Source organism: Nipponia nippon, unplaced genomic scaffold, assembly GCF_047370975.1.
Source record: "Nipponia nippon isolate SJK-2023a ecotype South Korea unplaced genomic scaffold, ASM4737097v1 scaffold_16, whole genome shotgun sequence".
NCBI classification, from domain to species: Eukaryota; Metazoa; Chordata; class Aves; order Pelecaniformes; family Threskiornithidae; genus Nipponia; species Nipponia nippon.
The window spans coordinates 404,278-418,029 of NW_028262332.1; the positions used below are offsets into that span (position 1 = coordinate 404,278).

A 13,752-nucleotide genomic window follows, 5' to 3' on the forward strand; every position below is an offset into this window, starting at 1 on the left:
TCTCCTTGGTGATATCTTCTTGTTTATTATTTTGTTCACTGCTTTATCCCTCTGTGCATGCAAGCTCAAAACGTCCTTCTCAGAGCCAGGGGCCCAACCTTCCTTGGCTCGCTGCTCCGTGTGGAAACGCATTACATTATTCACTTGTGACCATATTAAAAACAATCTCAATATACGTCTGGGCTCCTCAGGGCTGTCACAAGCTCCTTGTAATGATTAAAAGCGGTAATGTATTCATAACGGTTAATTGTGATAGGTGAGACACTTTCTCAGAGGTTTTCTGTGGCGCAGGGTGTTCTCAGCTCCCACCAAACCCAGCTCCAGGCTGAGCCCCGGGGTGGGGGCGATGCTGTGGGGGTGCAGGATGGGGCTGAGTCCTGGGTCGAGGACGATGGCTGGTGGGGGGAGAAGGTGGGACTGATCCTGGGGACAGAGGACGTGCCCGGGGAGGAGGGACGGGTGGGGCTGAGCCCCGAGGCCACGGTGATGCCCGAGGTGGGGGGGCAGGATAAGGCTGATCCCGGGGGATCGGGGCGGGTGCTGAGTCCCTGGGTCAAGGACTGTGCCCGGGGTGGGAGATGGGCCCGATCCGGGGCAGGGGCGGTGCCCGGGGCGGGGGTGGGGGGGGGGGTCAGGACGGAGCCGAGCCCGGGGCAGGGGCAGACGCGGGACCCGCAGCCCGGGGCCGGCCCCCCGCAGCCCGGCGGAGCCCGGTGTCCCGCCCGGGGCGGCGGTGACTCAGCCGGGAGAGGCGGGCGAGGAGGAGGAGGAGGAGGAGGAGGCAAGGGAGGAGGAGCAGCAGGAGCCGCCGCAGCCACCGCGGAGCCGCTCACCTGCCCGCGCCATGGCCCGCCGGGTCGCCGCCGTCCTCCTGCTGCTCGCCCTCGGTTGCCTCCTGGGCATCCTCCTGCTCTGCCTCGGCTCCGGGGATACGCGGGGCCCGCCGGGCTTCAAGGTGAGCGGGGTCGGGACCGGGCACGGAGGGGACGGGGACAGCGGGCACCGGGGGGACCCGGGCATCCCGCAGATCGGGGTGGCCACTGCGGCTCCCCCAGCCCCGGAGGGGCTGGGGGAGCCGCAGTGGCCACCCCGATCTGCGGGATGCCCGGTGTGGGAGAAGCTCCAGCATCCAGGGGATCCCCAGCATCACAGGAGGCCACCGGGCAGGGACAGGGCTGTCCCCTCCACCATGCCAGCGGTGAGACCTCCCCCCCCCCGGCTGCAGAGACCCCCGGCCGCCCATCCCCGGCACCTCAGACCTGCACTTTGGGAGAGGAAGGTCTAAAAAATAGCGGTGGTGTGTCTGGATGCGGCCCCCCGAGGCCAGGGAGGCCGTGGCAGCAGCTGCTCCCACGGGGGACGGGGCACCCCAGCATCTCCCGGCCTTCCCGGGCTCCAGCAGCATCGCCTGCGCCAGCGCGGCCGGACGAGAAATGCACTTCCCCATGAAAACGAGCTGCTTTTTTTTTCTCCTTTCTCATTGTAAATTCAGATGCTGAAAGGAATTCCCAACCAATTTCTCGTTGGCCAAGTCCCCCAGTTGACTCTTCTGCAGCCCAAGCCTTTTTTTTTAAAAAGGTCTTTGGTTTTTTTTTTTTTGGTGACAGACCGAGCTATTCTGTGGGGAGCAGGCTTTGTCCTGGAAAATGGCTCATCCAAAACCCCCTTTTCCTCATCCCAAGCAATTCGCTTGGAAACTTTCTGAGCCAGACCAAATGCCAGATGTGTTGCCTTCTCTCCGGGTTTGTCAGATGTAATGAAGATTAGGTTGAGAAAACGAGCTGGCTTAGCTAAGACGCTGCTCGCTGCTGTTAGCATACCTAGCAACGATTAACTCTTTCCCTGTGACACCTTTCTTTGCCGCCCATCGCCACATGCTGGGGCACACTGAGCAGTGCCCGCAGCTGGTTTCAAAATGGATTTTGTCTCTTTGGACACGGGGAAATGAGATGGATCGGTGCTGAGAGCCCTATGTGCAGCACTTGGGGCAGCCTGGGAAGCATTTTCTCTGCCTGGTTCCAAGCTGGAACTTTGCTTTTAAGCCAGATGCATTCCCAGAAATTTAATTTTGGAGCTTTTTTGTGCTTTTTCTCTCTCCGGGTGGTAGCACCTTCCAGTCTGCAGGCAACGCTGTGGTTTGGGGCCGAGCATCCCCCAACACCCACGCGGGCCCTGGCCCTGCTCTGCCTGAGGCTGCCTCGCCTGGCCTGGGGACTCGGGGTCTTGCACCGTCCCTGGATGTGCCGCGCACACGTGGGGTGCAGCTCGGTGGGCGGTGAGGCACCGCCCGCCGGAGCTCGGCACCGCTGTCGGCACCGTGGGGCTGGCGCCAGGCAGGCACCGAGGGGTTTGCTTTTGCACAAAGCTCAGGGCTGTTTTGGGGATGCAAAGCTTTGTCTTAGTCTAACTCAGCCCAAAATTGTGCAGAGACGATTTAGAGGAGGTTGGTCCTGCTGTGGGGGACCCCGGGCATGTCCTCCTCGCCCGCCTGGGCAAGACGTGGTCCTTGCTGGCTCAGTCCACATTAGCAGCAGCTGCTGGATGATAGCGCTGTTCACTGCTGAGCTACGGCTCCACGTCTTCCCTTTCCAGCTCCTTTGCTTGGAATATAGCCCAAAAAATACCCCAAAGTAGTTATCCTACTGCTGGAGGGACTGGTCCCAGGAGCGCAGTGCTCCCCTTCCCTCGCGGGTCCGCAGCAGGGCTTTCGGCACCGCCGCCTGACGGCTCAGAGCTGTTGCCTTCTTTTGACAACCCTTTTTTTTCCTTCTTTTGGCAAGTCTCTTCGCTGGCCGTTACAAAGCCTGCTGGGCTCTTCCCCTGCCAGCCGTCCCGGGGGAGCTGCAGCTCCCGCGGTGGGAAGGAAACCCGTGGTAACCCACCGCAGACCTGGCGGCCCCACGGGCCTCACCGCGCTCAAAGGAGGTGGGATGTTGTGGGGCCAGGCTGAGCCGTCGCTGCGGCGGGGGCCTGGAGGCCCAGCCACGGCCACGGCCACGGCCACAGAGCGTGGTGCCGGGCCACAGTGAGTTGCACGGTTCCCAGTGTCCCCCTCCATCTCCTCCCCTGGGATGTGGGACAGTTCTGGGCAGAGCCATGCACTCACCAGGAGACCTGAGCCCTCCTCGTGCCTTTGCTGTCTCATGGCCTTTGGGGACATCCCCACCTCCTCTGCAGGGACTTCAGGACTGAGCAGCCCTGGCTTGGGCTGGGCTGAGCGATGCCGCGGTGAGGCAGAGCCCACAGGGCCACGGGTGACCCAGGAGGCAGCGGGGAACGCTGCAGTGGCATGGGGACACCGTCCCGGTGCGGGGCCATGCCGGGGACCCCCATGTGCACCAGCCCTGTGGCATCACCAGCGTCTGGTCAGGGGGTCCTGTTGTTGGAAAAACCCACCATCCCTGTGCCACCAGTAGATGCTGGGGTTGGGGACTGTCCCGCAGGCTGGGGCCAGGGCCACAAACATGTGTGCAAGGCCCCGCCAAGCCCTGGGTGCCGGCAGCCGAGCGTGCCGGGGCAGATGAGAGGGATGACGGGAGCCAGGCGCCGGCACAGGAGCGTGCCAAGGCATCCTTGTCCCTCCAGCCCTCATTTCCAGCCTGCCCATTGGCAGGTGCAGGACGCCTCGGCTGGAAGAGCTGAAGGCAGTGCTTACGCTGCAAATCACTAACGAGATGGGCTTTCAGCCGGGTTTCTCCCTCCCGGGGCTCCCATCTGCAGGGCTCCTGCGGACGACCTGCCTGCGCCCGCCGCGCGGCTGCGAGCTCACAGCTCGGCCACGGCTTGAGCCTGCGCGGCAGCTCGCCCTGCGCTGGGCGATGGAGTGGCTCCGCTGCCCAGGCACTGGGGCTGGGACAGGGACGGGGGCTGGGGCAGGAGCTGGGACAGGGGCTGGCACCATCACAGCCCCGCTGTGGGTGACCCCATCCCTGATTCCCATGCGGGTGCTGGAGGCGTGTGTGTACCCCCACATCTGGAGGAGGGGAGGGGACCTCTCCTTCATTCCTGGGGACCCTCTTGGCTGTCCAGGTCTGCCCCGGCCCCTTTGTGCGCACACGCCTGTGCAGGTGGCTTCCACCCCTGCTCACTGCCGCCAGCGCCACCGGGGAGGATGGCTCCTCCGCGGGGACAGGCTGGGGCGCAGAACCCTGCACCCCCCGGGAGTGGGGCAGAGGGGGCTGACACGAGGCCATCACGACTCCTCTCATGCCGGGGCGGCCAGGGAGCGAGCCGAGGCGTCGGCGGCTGGCTGGGTGCCAGGCACTCCCTGTGGCTGGCAGCACCCACCGCGCTGCAGCGGTTCATGTTGCCGCACGTCGCTACCTCGGCCGGGCCTGAGCGCTGCTGCCTTCACTGATGGGGCCGGGTCGCCACCGGTCGGGGGGGTCCCACGGACCATCCCTAGCCCATGAGTCCTGGGGCCGCTGCCCATCTTTGCTGCCATGCACCTGGGAGTGATGGGCTCTGCGCACCCGGACACCAGGATCTGAGAGGAGAGACCCCCACCCCGACCCGCAGGCGTTGGTTCTGCAACCTGCGCCGGCGGTGACACCGTCACCCCAAACGTGACACCTCCCCACTGGGCTTGCCCTGGGAGCCGGTTCGGTGCCGCCTCTCGCTGCCGGCCGCCCTGCGTGGGCAGCACAGCTGCAGTTGCAGCCACATGTGCTTCGCTTCCCTGGGCCTGAGCAGGCAGCGTGGCTGCCCCAGGCATGCACACACCAACACGCATGCCCACACGGGTGCACACTTGCGTGCATGCCCATGCACACCCACCTAAATGCATGTCCGCACAGACACACGTGCACAAAAACACGTCAACACACCTATGTGCGTGCACACCCCACCTGTGCACACCCATGTACATGCACCTCCCCACCCAAATTTGCACACACATGCGCATGTCCATGCACACACCCCCGACATGCACACCTGCAGGCACGCACACCACATGCACACATACACGCACGCACATCCATGCCTGTGTGCACCCCCACATACGTGCAACTCCCCCCCATGTGCAACCGCCCCGCGTGTGCAAGCCCACATGTGCAAGCCCATGCGTGCACCCCGGTGCCAGCTCTTGGCGGGGCTGGAAGCAGGGCCCAGCCGAGCCAGCCCCGGCGAAGGCAGGAGGAAATCCCCTGCACCAGGTTTCCCCCGGCCGCAGGCGCGCGGGGCTTCCCCTGCCCACTCCGCATCCAGCCGGGTGTCCAAGCGCCCGTGGCCACATCTGCTCCTGCCGCGGGGCTGTCCCCATCCCTGGTGTGTGGCACCGGGTGTCCCCCATGATGCAGGTCATCCTTGCTGCCTCCTGCTCCGACGTTTCTTAGCCCCTGCCACCCCGTAGGTATTCCCGTCTCCGGTCTCATCCCCCTCCACGGGCTGCAGCCCCCCAGGTCATCCTGGGGCTGGAAGCCGCTTCTGGGGTCCCAGCTGTGCTTGGGATCAGGTTTGGGGGTGACTTGTTGATGCTTTCCCTTTGGGGACAGCGTTGTCACCTGGTTAATGCTAATGTGCCTCCAGGTGGTATCTGGGGTGGTGCGGAGGTGGTGTGGTGCCCCGCGAGGACACTGGGGACATCTGCATGGTGGCCGCAGGGGACGCGCGTGGCAGAGGCGGGCAGTGGGATCTGCTGGGGCTGGGGACCCTCCCCAGGGACCCCTCGCAGGGATGCCAGCACCCACTCGCGAGGGCTGGGACGGTGAAGGGGACATGCTGAGAGGGCCACGGGGTGGGAGCTGGTGGTGACACACCCGCAGGCATCCCCTGGGACAGCATCAGCACCCGTTATTGCTTGTGCTTGTGCCTGCAGGCGATTGCCTGTCCGGGGGTGCCCACGGGGCCCCGCGGTGGGCAGGCGAGGCAGAGGGTGCTATGGTGAGGAGGGACCGGGGAGACCCTCGGTGCCAGGGGGTGCATGGCCCGTGGCACACTGGGCAGAGGAGGGGGCTGAGAGCCCCCCCGAGGCTGCCCAGGGCACCGACCCCGAGCACCCAGCCCAGAAATGGCCCAAACTGGGGGCCCTGCTCCCCCGCTTTGTGCTTGGGAGCAGCAGCTGAGGGGGGGAGGCTGTCAGAGCCCCCCTCCTCCTCTCTGCAGCATTCAGCATCGCCGGGAGCTGCTCCCCCACACCAGTGCCATGGCACACCGGCCCCAGTCTGGCCACGGGGGAGATTCTCCACTGGCTCGTAGCTTTTGGCCCAGCGCACGTGGCAAGCTGCTGACAGTTAATGGGAGCCGGGGGAGGCTGGGGGGGTCACCCATTGGAAATGGTTCCCTGGGGGAGCAGGTGCGGGGCCATGGGTTCACATGGGAATGGGGGTTGCCTCTAAGCGGGGACCCCCCGGCATCCCTGCCTCTGCCCGGGCACTTTGTTTCTGCCGCCTGAGCTGGCCAAAACCCAATCCTGCAGCCACCCGGGCTGGAGCCCGCTCGCAGCTGGCAGGGACAGGGACGGGGATGGGGACACGAACGGGACCACGGGCACCCACCAGGCAGGGCTGGGGTGGCTCCTGGGTGCCGGGCAGGGAGAGGAGCTGCCCTGGGGCTCCCGCCAGGCCCGGGCAGGGCAGGCAGCAGACAGAGCCTTTGTAAAGCCAGGTTTAAGCCTTAAGTGGTTTCACCCCAGAGATGCTCAGCTCCTTCCCCGCCCCGAGACTCGCAGTCTCCTCTCTGGCAGCGAAGCAGCTCCGGCGGGGGCACGGAGGGGGCCAGCGCGGGCAGCCCCGAGCCCGCGGTGGTGGGGGTGAGGCAGAGGGGTCCGACCAGGGGGGCTGAAGGCAGCACAGGGCGGCCCCTCCCTGGGAGCTGGGTAACCTTGTTTGGCAGGAGGGAGCGGGGTTATTTATAGCTGGAGAATGGCCGAGCCATACAAGGGCAGGAGGGACGAGGTGCCTGGCTGCCCTTCTTTGGCGAGCTGCATCCCCGAGGGGCGGCTCCCAGGTGTCCCCTCTGCTGGCCCCGGGGACCCCAGCAGGGCTCAGCACCGATGTCCGCTGGCCAGGAGCGATGCTGCGGGGAGACGGGAGCAAGCCCGCGGCGGGGGGAGAGCCTCTGGTCTGTGCTCAGGGAGGCAAGGGTGTCCCCGTGCCCAAAAAGCCGGAGTCCCTGTGCTGTGCCAAGCAGCGTCCTGGGGTGGCCAGCATCCCCAGCTGGGGAGAGCGCCCACTCCCAGCCGCATCCTGGGCAGGGCCCTGGGCAGGCAGATGTGGGCAAGACCATGCCCATGCTGGGCTGAGCAGCGCTCGCCTCTACCAGACGATGCTCCTGAAGCTGCTGGGCCAGGCACTGCCAGGGCAGGACCGGCCGGGCACAACGGGTCGCTGAGCCCCAGTGCCTTCCCTCGGGATGGCCTGGGGCAGCCGGGGGGGTCTCCTGCCTCCAGCCTGACCCGCTGCCTCCCGCCCCACAGTATGGCATCGTGCTGGACGCTGGGTCCTCCCACACGGCCATGTTCGTCTACAAGTGGCCTGCGGACAAGGAGAACGACACCGGGGTGGTCAGCGAGCACAGCATGTGTGATGTGGAGGGTAAGGGCTGTCCCAGTCCCCGGGGGCCGGTGGCTGGTGGCAGGGTCTGTCACGTCCCCTGTGGGCAGGGCACCCTGACGGCGCAAATGGCCCTGCCATGCCCAGCTGCCTCCCTGTGCATCCACCAGCGCAGTGAGGTGTTACAAGGCATCCGGCTCTGTTCCCAAAACCTCCCCCATCTCCCCCCAAGGCTTGCAGCCATGCATGCCTGTGGTTTATCTTTTCCTGGCATGCACCGAAACGCCAGGAAACAATTCAGCTCCCTGCCTAGCCCAGCTAGGAGCGAGGGATGGTTTCCCACTCTCCGTTTAAGCAACCTTTCCCCGGCTGTCAGCCGGCAGGGGATGCAGCGTGGGCAGGGAGATGCGGCTGGACTCCGGATGGCTCCATGCCCACGGAAACCTGCAGGTCCTGCCTTTTGAGCAGCCTGGGAGGGGCAGAGCTGCCCACCGAGCATCTTCGCACCGCGCATCTCCCCACCGCCTGCAGGGAGCCATGCTCTTTCCTCTCCACAGGTCCTGGCATCTCCAGCTACAGCGCCAACCCTCCGGCTGCCGGGACAAGCTTGGTGCACTGCCTGAACCAGGCGCTGAGAGATGTGCCCAAGGAGAAGCACGCGGGCACCCCGCTCTACCTGGGTGCCACGGCCGGCATGCGCCTGCTCAAGTGAGTGCTTGCTCCGGCCGTGCCAGCCACCTGGCCTCAAACGCTGCCTGGGGGGCCCTGCCGTGCCACCTTGCTCTCTCGCCACCCATGGCAGGGGTGGAGACGGTGAACCGCAGCTGCGATGTCTCCCCTTTGCCAGGCGAAGCTCCTAACCCTCCCGGCTGCCCGGCTCCACATCCCTTGCAGAGGTGCTCCTGCCTTTCAGAGCAGGAGATGCTCTGCAGGGCACAGCCAGCACGTCCCTGGCTGAAAAGGGGCTGGTGTGGGGCCAGCACCAGGATAACCCACCCAGTCTTTTTGGCTAGCCAGGAGGAAAGTCCTCCTGCACCCATTGCCAGCCTGATGGGACGCAGTGAGAATAATTGCCCTCCAAAAACCCCACAGAGGAGGGAGTCGTGCCCCCCTCGCCCAGCCACAGGGTATGGCTCAGGAGGAGGGAGCACACCTCCGTCCCTGTCGCCTGCCTCCTTCTCCGGCAGAGACAAGGGGGGTTAGCTGGGGTTTTTTGGGGGACATCGCTACAGGCGAGGACCCACCTGCCTCCCACCCCGCACACCGCGGTGGGGCCGGGCCCTGAGGGCAGCGGGGGCTCCGCTCGCGGCAGCCTGGCGCAGCCCTGCCACTCCGCCCTCTTGCCTGGCCCGCAGCATCACGAACCCGCAGGCTTCGGACACCGTCCTCAGCGCTGTGGCGACCACGCTGAAGTCGTACCCCTTCGATTTCCGGGGAGCAAAGATCCTGTCGGGGGAAGACGAAGGGGTCTTCGGCTGGGTCACCGCAAACTACCTCCTGGAGAACTTCATCAAGGTGGGCAGGGGAGCGTGGCGCCCACCAGGGACGGCTGTGGTGGCCAGGCTGTCCCACGGCTCACCACATCCTTATGCCCGCTCTTGTCTTCCTTGCTCAGCGTGGGTGGCTCGGGGAATGGATCCAGCCCCAGAAGAAGACCCTGGGGGCCATGGACTTTGGGGGCGCTTCCACACAGATCACCTTTGAAACCAGGGACACCATCGAAGACCCCAGAAACGAGGTGATGCTGAAGCTGTATGGCCAGGCGTACAAAGTGTACACCCACAGCTTCCTCTGCTACGGAAGGGACCAGGTCCTCAAGAGGCTGCTCTCAAAGCTCCTCCAGGTACCAGCTTGTGCTCGATGGGGACGCTGGTTGTCATCACCCCTCATCCTGGTGTTTATACAGGGGTGTCCCCCAGCCCTGGCTCTAGGACAGCCCTGCGGGGCCGGCTGCACGCCTTTCCCAGCCAACTCTTGGGTTTTGCCCCCGACCCTCTCCCCTGGTCCCAGGGCTTCCTCCCACCCTCTCCGTAAGGTGTTGCACCCCTCAGCCAGAGTCAAGATGTCCCAAGTCATCTCAAGGTGCTTGTGGCAACTGCCAGCTCTGCATCCCGCTGCCCAAGCTCCTCCACGTCTCTCTGGCAGGGAGATGGAGGCGGGTAGGGAGCTGTGCCAGGGCTGCCGCACAGCATGGGGGGAGCCGGGGCTGCGGCACGGCTCACGCGTCCCACCTATCACTTCTCCGGCAGGCTGAGAGCTACCAAGCAACGGTTCACCATCCCTGCTGGCCCATGGGCTACCACAAGAGCCTGCCGCTGAGCAGTGTCTACGACAGCCCCTGCACGGAGAAGGAGAGGCCCAGCCTCGCCCTCAACACCACCATCACTGTGGTCGGCACTGGGAATGGGAGCCTCTGCTCTCTGCATGTCAGCAAGCTCTTCGACTTCACCTCCTGCTCCTTCTCCCACTGCTCCTTCGACGGCATTTTCCAGCCGGAGGTTTCGGGAAACTTCATCGTAAGTCCTGGCATGGAGCAGGGTGGTGGCCTGGCTGCAGGTGTCCCTGGCCCCTCAGCATCACGCAGCGGCAAAGCCAGACCCCCAGCTCTGCAAGGGCAGTCGCTTGTGCCCACCGCACCGGTCAGAGCGGCCATTCCTGGCAAGAGGGTTTGCTCCCAGCCTGTCCCACAGCTGCCTCCTTTTCTCTATCAGGCCTTCTCTGCCTTCTTCTACACGGTTGACTTCATTCAGATGGTGATGGGGAGACCCGTGCGCTTGCCCAGCGACCTGAAGGATGCTGCCGAGGCCATCTGTGCCACCAGCTGGAGCGAGGTGGGCTCCGCAGGCACGGTGGGGAGGAGAGGGCTGCTTCATGTGGGGCATCACCCAGGCTCTGAGAGCAGTCCTTGGAGGGGGCTGGGTGTCCTGGCGCCCATGGAGTAGGGGGAGGGGGGGTGACGGCTCCCACATGGGACCAGGAGAGGCTCAGGTGGGTATGGGCAGCGCCTTGGCCAGCCAGATGCAACCACCCAGAGCTTCGGGCCACAGAAACAAAGCCTGGACCCTGTTGGCTTGACCCCTTTTCTCTGTCCCTCCATGCATCTCTCCCAGCTGCTCCAGAAAGCCCCTAAACTGGAGAAGAGACTGCCGGATTACTGCCCTGTCAGCACATTTGTTTATTTGCTCACCACCAAAGGCTACAAATTCAACAACCATTCCTTCCCCAACATCGCCTTCCAGAAGAAGGTGGGTAACACCAGAAGACATAGCCATCCCATAGTATCTGTTTGGAATTAGGCCAAAAAGCCCTGCAGGAAAGATGATCCCAGACCTAGAAAGAGCCAAGCAATGTGAGGGAAGATCTTGGGGAACAAGGGCAGGATGGGACTCCCAGTTTTTGGGTGGATCTTCTGGGAGATAGGAAAAAATGAGCTGAGCTGACTCTAGGGTGGTCATGGAGGCAGGTCCTCCAGTCCTTCCTTGGCCCTCAAGGCACCAGCCATCTCAAACAACTCTGCTCAGGCTTGTTGGGAAGTTATCTCAGGGCAGGAGCCCTCCTTCGCTAAGTGCCCTCACCTGCATGAGCCATGGGATGGGCAGCAAGATCAGGGCTGGCCCAAGCGGACGAGATCCTGCTCCCATCGGATGAGCCCAGCTCAGCACAGGAGGGTCACTGGTTCGTCCCTGGGATGGCTGGACCCATGGGCGAGCAAGGGCTCAGGGTGCTGTGGACTCCCCCACACCCCTCTCCTCCATTGGGCTGACACTGAGGTGGTCCCTGGAAGGTCTCTTAAGGCCCGTGGAGCTGGGTTGACTGGGATGGTGACCACACCATGCTCTTCCCACAGGCAGGAGAAACCTCCATCGGCTGGGCCCTGGGCTACATGCTGAACCTCACCAACATGATCCCGGCAGAGAAGCCCTCTTCCCACAAAAGCATGCTGTACAACTACTGGGTCATCCTCATCCTGCTCTTTGTGGTCACCACCCTGACGTCTCTGGTGACTGCCGTCTGCCTGCTCCGGCGCAGCAAGTCCAGCGCAATCTAACGGCAGGAACAGGGTGGGCCTTGTCTGCAGGACCCAGCACCATCCTTCCTGCTGGAGCCTCCATGGCCTGAACACTTGGGATGCAGCAAGTGCTCAGAGATGTCCTCCTCCAATATCTGACGCTGCCGGTCCCAGAAGGAAAGCTGTCCCTTTTTGCCCTCCCCTTGCTTTCAAGCTGCAGAAAGGGGAGGACAGAAGAGGACCTCTGGCCCTGCAGGAGAATGGCTTAAGGGTTTCCCAGCACCACTCAGGGATGGACCCCGGAGCAGGCTCGGGATTTGGATGTGCAGACCTGGGGCATCTTTCTGCCACCAGACCTGGGCTGGACTGGGCCAGTAAGTCCAGACAACAGCAGGATTTATTCTCGTGTGCATGGGGTGGGTGGGGAGTATTACTTACGCTAGTCCTTATAGCTGACCTCTCTAGCCTGTCCCTGGAGCATCAGCCCTGCCTCCCGCGGAGCTCTGGGCATCACCATCGCCCACGCTGCCTTTCTGGCCGACGCACAAACCCCACTGACCTTCTGAGGGCCAGATCTTGGCCTGGACTTCAACCAGCCTCAGCACAGGGGCTTCGGGCAGGGGCTTAGCAACAACCAGATGTGGGGAGCAGGCAGCTTCCCAGGTCCCACTTCAGCAACCAGACACGGTGCCTTCCCCATTCCTGTGGCTCCTAAGCCAGACTCGCCTTTGCCACAGCCAGAGCCTCTCCCGTCCCCCCGGCAATGGCACAAAAAGCCGCCGTGGCTCCGGTGCGTGGCTGTGCCGGCGCAGCGGTGATGGGCTCGCTGAGGGAGTGGGGTTTTGCACTACTTTAGGATTTGAGCCCCGCATCGCCCCACGCCAGGCAGCTGGGAGGACGCGCCTTCATTTCCAATTGAGTAAGAACAGGGACGTGCAAACATACAGAAGGTTTGGTTTTGTTTGGTTGTTTTTTTTATAATCAGAAATAAATCTTTGTAACCACTCCTATGGCTCTGTGGCTTCTGATCAGCAAGAGGCTGATCAAGCCTGGCTGTTCCGCAGGGGCAGAGCCGCTCATGGGGTCTCCTTGGACACAGATGCAGGTCAGGCTCTGCCTGAAGGTCTCCATCCCTCAGAATCACAGAATCATTAAGGTTGGAAAGGACCTCTGAGGTCATCGAGTCCGACCTGTTACCCTGACTGCCTGGTCCACCTCTAAACCATGTCCCTAAGTGCCACATCCACACATTTTTTGAACACTTCCAGGGACTGTGATTGCACCCCTGCCCTGGGCAGCCTGGGCCAGTGCCCGACCACTCTCTCCGTGAAGTTTTTCCTAATATCCAACCTAACCCTGCCCTGGCGCAGCTTGAGGCCGTTCCCTCTCGTCCTATCGCTTGTTCCTGGGGAGAAGAGACCGACCCCCCCGGCTCCAGCCTCCTTTCAGGCAGTTGCAGAGAGCGATGAGGGCTCCCCTCAGCCTCCTCTTCTCCAGGCTGAGCCCCCCCAGCTCCCCCAGCCGCTCCTCCCCAGCCTTGGGCTCCAGCCCCTGCCCCAGCCTCGCTGCCCTGCTCTGGCCACGCTCCAGCCCCTCCATGGCCTTCGTGGGGTGAGGGGCCCAGCGCTGAGCACAGCATTCGAGGGGCGGCCTCACCAGTGCCCAGCACAGGGGGACCATCACCTCCCTGTTCCTGCTGGCCACACTGTTCCTGATACAGGCCAGGATGCCACTGGCCCTCTTGGCCACCTGGGCACACTGCTGGCTCATGTTCAGGTGGCTGTCAACCAACACCCCCAGGTCCTTTCCTGCCGGGCAGCTCCCAGCCGCTCCTCCCCACGCCTGCAGCGGTGCCTGGGGTTGTTGTGCCCCAAGTGCAGGACCCGGCCCTGAGCCTTGCTGACCCTCACCCAGTGCCTGGGCCCATCGCCCCAGCCTGGCCAGGGCCCTCTGCAGGGCCTCCCTGCCCTCCAGCAGATCGACACTTCCACCCAGCTCGGTGTCACCTGCAAACTGACTGAGGGTGCCCTCGATCCCCTCACCCAGTGCTGAGACACCATCATGGCTTCATATGCTCTACCAGCCTGGAGAAACCCCTAAGACGGACCAAGGTGGGCTTGAAACCTCACTCCAGACACAGGCCCACCTGGAGGTGGAAGAGTTTCAACCAGCCATGGCTGCAAAGCTGCGGTTTCCCAAGTGCTAGAGAGAGGTCCAGCCACCCCAAAGGCGTGAGCCGGCAGCGCTCAGGCT

The 13,752-nt window shown here is 63.8% G+C and overlaps 1 protein-coding gene across 1 annotated transcript; it reads left to right on the forward strand.

Moving 5' to 3' along the window:
* Positions 1–697: 697 nt before the first annotated feature.
* Positions 698–12,506, forward strand: ENTPD2 (ectonucleoside triphosphate diphosphohydrolase 2). Its single transcript, XM_087752857.1, has 9 exons — positions 698–955; positions 7,415–7,532; positions 8,048–8,198; positions 8,846–9,005; positions 9,106–9,333; positions 9,740–10,006; positions 10,202–10,321; positions 10,601–10,735; positions 11,338–12,506. The coding sequence occupies exons 1-9, from the start codon at positions 845–847 to the stop codon at positions 11,536–11,538; spliced, it is 1,491 nt and encodes a 496-aa protein (XP_087608983.1). The 5' UTR covers positions 698–844; the 3' UTR covers positions 11,539–12,506.
* The last annotated feature ends 1,246 nt before the right edge of the window (positions 12,507–13,752 follow it).